This window comes from Ostrinia furnacalis, unplaced genomic scaffold (genome assembly GCF_004193835.3).
Source record: "Ostrinia furnacalis isolate ACB-3 unplaced genomic scaffold, ASM419383v2 OfSCF2077, whole genome shotgun sequence".
Classification (NCBI taxonomy): domain Eukaryota; kingdom Metazoa; phylum Arthropoda; class Insecta; order Lepidoptera; family Crambidae; genus Ostrinia; species Ostrinia furnacalis.
This window is the reverse complement of record NW_021132316.1, coordinates 506-5,475: the sequence shown is the minus strand read 5'-3', so window position 1 is coordinate 5,475 and position 4,970 is coordinate 506. Positions and strand designations below refer to the sequence as shown.

Sequence of the window (4,970 nt, the reverse complement as noted above, 5' to 3'; positions counted from 1 at the left end):
ATACTTAGTTGGGCCCGATTTTCATTTGTATGAAGAATCGGCTAAATCAAATCGGTGTAATGTGCGCACTTCCATACATGCCCATACTGATCAACTGCTCGACTAAACTATCGGCCGACGAAAAATCGATGTCTGCGCATAGGCTAAAACTCCCATGCCTCAAGCACCGACTCAATTAACCGCTACAGCTATAACACAACAACTGTTTTTACAGTTCAGACATATTACAATTTTGGAATAAGTAATTATAAGGTATAGAAATTAAAACAAATGAAAAAAAGTAAAATGTTTTATTAGTTCTGTCATGTAATTAGTTAGCATTCGTTGTTAAGGATGCGTATTACTTGGAATTAACAGGAGAATTAATATAAGTAGCAAGCATGTTTAGACCCTCTGCCTTATGTTTAACAGCGTAAGGTTGTTTATCCATTTCTTTTAGCCAAGCTGATAGTTTGGAGTACCTGAAAATATAGGCCAATATAAGAAAAACGGACAGGATCGATATACTTAAGACTTGAATACTTATAGTATTCTGTACTTTAGATCACTTCACAATCTTCACATAATATTCTGTTTTCCGTTGCAAACAAATATCTTTGCTAAAGAAATTACGCCCGTATTCACAAACGATGCTTACTTAAGTGAAGCAGAAAATCGAACGCATAGCGTTGAATAGAGCTCTGTGATTGGTTCCTGTGTCACCCTGTGCATCCACGCGCACTATAAGAGCTCATAGTAATGTTTCTGAATACGGGCGTAAGAATCGGTAAGTATACTCACTTAGCGTTTAAAGGAAGTATGTAATCTAACACAAAAACTGTCGCGTAAGCGGCCACATCGGCAATAGTTATGTGGTCCAAAGCTATATACTTCTGTCGGGACAATATTTCTTCCAAGAATTCATAGCATTCTTCCAAATCCTTAAGCTGCTGCTCCGTCAGTCCTCTTTGACCGAGCGCAAATGCTGGGTACTGAAAAAAAAAATTTACAATTAAAAATATGAAATATTAGATTTAAAAATCAGTTTTGTGGTCACAAATAAAGTAGAGGCTTCCACAGACCAAACGCGGGTCAGAAGCAGGGCGGGTCAGTTGCAGTGCGGCTGAGGCACACTGAAAGCAGCGCAGTTTCAAAGCAGTTGCAACGCGGGCGGTTGTCAAAAATTTAAATATTCGAAAACCGCTTTCAACGCGCTGCTACCGCCCTGCGTCCGGTGTGTCATGCTAATATAATATGGCCGCCATAGTAATACAGGGTAAATCCGCGAAACAGTAAAAAACTTATGTTCCGATCGATAAAAAAAAAACTGTTGTAGTTCTGGTAAATTAAACTTCTGAATAACGATTCATACAAGTTTCCACATAAGGCGCCATGATCCATATTGATTAAATACTTCAAGTTATTTCGATAATCAAGAAAACACGCACTAAACGTCATTACCATCACAGTAAAAGTACTGACCTTTGCCGTTGNGAGATCGGTCGGGTATTAGCATGGTCTATCATATAAGGTAGGTATTAAAGTGCTACAGTTCTGGGGACGTTTTGTCCCATTGTTCTTTAAGCTTTGTTTTTAAATGAGAAGGTTTTTTATTAGTTTACGAAAAGACGTTTTTTTATTCATTTCTTGTATGTTGACTATTGTGTAAGTCTAAGTAAGAGTAGCTTGGCATATTTTTCAATCAAAATCCTCATTGGTGTAAATATATATTTTTTCTGATTCTGAATAATATTAGGAACGTAAAAAAATTTTAACTAATGTCCGTATTGTTCCAAATTCAATAAATTCATTAAATTATTGAATACATTTACTTTTATTTCCAACCCATTCTTTAATAGGTACGTGCTTAGCTAGGAAAATAACATAGATAAAATTGGTGTTTAGCTGAACAATTATATCTAAATTTTAGTTTTCAAGTTATTTTAATTTAATGTATTACTATAAAATTATATTTCGTCATCACCATTAACATAAGATCATTACCATTTTAATAAAATCATTACCATTGGGAAAACGTCATTACCATTTTGTGAAAAAATATTTGGACGCTTGTTACTTCTAAAATAACGATTGAATCTAAGGGCCTCACACTGATCTAAAAAGCTCATTGCTTAACCTTTCAGTTTAAGCTAGTTTGCAGGCATTCCTGTAAAGTTTTTCAAAAAACGTAAAATAAATCTCGCGGAATCAAATCGGCGGATCTACCCTACAACAGCGCGGGCCCGCGTTCGCGCCGCTTCTGTCCCGCACCTGCGCCGCCTCGTTTGTATTTCGGCAGTTGCAGTGCGGCGCGGTAGGAGCGAGGGCCCGCGTTAAAATTTGGTGTGACATACTTCAAAGAGTTTCTTGTATTACAACTTGCGCGGGCCCGCATTCAAACTGCGCTGCTACTGCCCCGCGTTTGGTCTGTGGAAGCCTTAAAGGCTGTTTATATTGGTACAGTCAACGGCAAAAATAATTTGGAAATTCGAAAATAATTTGATAATTTGAAATTCCCTTAGGCTTAGGATACACGCCACGATAAACTTTTAGAGGTAGCAATTAAATTCGATAGATATTTATCGACTAAAAACGTCGATAAGATTTTATCAAAGTGCGCATTCTAGCCTGTCAGGTTTATGTCACTTCAACCTAAACACTGTAGCTTCTTATGTAGTTATCATAAAATATATTTTGCATCAAAATATATAAAATAATGATAAGTTGCAAAAAACTTACCGTAATGTTGCGCAACTTCGCAAACAAAACACCATCATCGAAGAACAATTTTTGGTTGATGAGTGCTCGTTGCTTGACATCTTTAGGATAAAAAGAAGAATCTTTGCCATATACTTCTGCCAGGTAGATCAATATGGCGTGGCTGAAAAAAAAAACTTTTAAAAACGTACTAAGCAAGTTACCTGTTTAAAGGTTTTAGATATCTGTTAAAGTTGTTTGATTACACCGGTATTCTTCCATACATCTTTATGCGAGACGATACCTGTTCTTAATAAAGTTTCAGATGCTCTACAACTAAGAAATAAAGGCTACAGGTTGCCTGTTACTTTATGTAGGTACCTGATGTCTCTATCCAGAACTCAGAACGGTAAAAATAAAGTAGTAGTAATTTATCAACCGACGGCTAAGATGCGCACCGTAATATACTTTATCGACGTCAAAATGTATAAGCAAAATCGATAAAATGGCGTGATAACTGCTTATCGCGGCGCGCATCCTAGGCCTACTGGTAAATAAAGGTCGCGGGAAGAGCCTGGATGCGGGCAGCGCAGGCCCATTCATTGTGGAAAACCTTGGGGGAAGCTTTCGTCCAGCAGTGGACGTCAAACGAACGAACGAACGAATGAATTTATCGAACATTATATTGCATAATTAGATTATCAGATGATAATGTTACCTATTATGAATTACAAGATCCCCATCAGCAAACACGGGAATTGTGTGGAGAGGGTTCATCTAAAACAGACAAGATAATTTAAATTGATACCTACCAGAAACAGAAAAAAAAGCTGATAATATTACATAACCAATCGACTGATAAAAATGATGGCATATACAGGGTGTCCCGTAAATCAACGTCAAGCCGAAACTGGGTGTTGAGGCAAGTTGTGCTGGTTATCAGAAAAATATAAAAAAAAATCTATCTGGCATATTTTCAATATATTAGGCATTTAAAAAAAAAATCTACTCCCGGTGACGGTCTTTTTACTCCTTTTGCCACAATTAATCTTCACTTTTCCAAATTTTTTTTTTGTTATGTAACCCTGAATAATGCTTCTCTAAATTGTTATCAAATTATAAGACCAGCTGCTGCAGCTTGGTTGAAAAAAATACATTTTTTCAAAAAAAAATTTTCAAATTTAAAGTTTTACCTAGTTTATACTGACTGTACTGAAAAAAATTGTACTATGCGAATTTAGCAAGTAACGTCAAAATTTGGCGCATTTTATAAGGATTCCAAGGATTCGGCTTGAACAGGACATGTTTGGCTTTTTTTTACGGTCTTGTCCGGCCTGTCCGCCTTTTATTGTTAGGCGTCAGGCGCACGCATCAGAAAGAAAGAAAGAAACATTTATTACGATGAACATCACTTAGTTAAGGACAGAGAACGTATACGGAAAAAAGCCGGACAGGCCGGACAAGACCGTAAAAAAAGTCAAACATGTCCGGTTAAAGCCGGACACCTGGAAACCCTATCTCCGTTCCGCTCATACCTTTTAAAATGGCTTTTCCACCTCACTTAAGCTAGAAACTTGAATTTTGGGCACATTAGAATAATAATTTTTAACCAAGGTAGATAAAGTTATAAACGGGATTATTTCCAATTAACAAAATTTGTCGACAATTACAGCAAGATTTTACCAAGTGTGATATCATTTTGGAATCCTTATAATTACTCTTGTTTTATTATTACGTGTACAAAAAGGAGTATTTACCTTCAAATACTCCGGTGTGAGAGTCTCTCCCTTCACAAAATCTACGTTGACCATCTCCACCGGTACTTTGAAAATTTCGCACGCCATCATAGCTGCGCGGGCTGGTGGGCTTGCATTCAATTTGTATAACTTGGCCGGCATCTAAAAATATTTCAAAATCAAAATCAAAAATATTTTTATTGAGCCATCCATTATTCTTACTAACTAATCAACAAAAACATAACTTATCAGTAAGTGTACATTGTTTGTTTACACATAGTTTTACATAAATTATATTAACAGTAAAAAGTACTATTGAATAAGCAATAATGAGGGTGGCAAAATGTATCAGATTCAGTCCCCTACCCGCCGCTAAGTAAAAACTGTGTTGCGACTGGTAGTGTTCGTCATCGTCCAACCGGGCAACGTTTGGCCGGTACACATCTTCCAACGTTGGTTGCGGTTTCTAAGGCGTTGTATTAGTCTAGTATAGATAAAAATAAAGTTTCCCAGGCACGGACGAGTCTTCCAGCGACTTGTTCCATTTTTAGCTAGGCC

At 36.8% G+C, this 4,970-nt stretch overlaps 1 protein-coding gene across 1 annotated transcript; it reads right to left on the bottom strand.

Moving 5' to 3' along the window:
- Positions 1 to 275: 275 nt before the first annotated feature.
- Positions 276 to 4,762, bottom strand: LOC114354591 (glutathione S-transferase 1-like). The gene is made up of 5 exons (XM_028307060.1): positions 4,434 to 4,762; positions 3,395 to 3,453; positions 2,719 to 2,860; positions 781 to 971; positions 276 to 461 (listed from the first exon to the last, which is right to left on the bottom strand). Exons 1-5 carry the CDS (start codon positions 4,572 to 4,574, stop codon positions 341 to 343), a joined length of 654 nt encoding a protein of 217 aa, XP_028162861.1. The 5' UTR covers positions 4,575 to 4,762; the 3' UTR covers positions 276 to 340.
- Between the last annotated feature and the right edge of the window lie 208 nt (positions 4,763 to 4,970).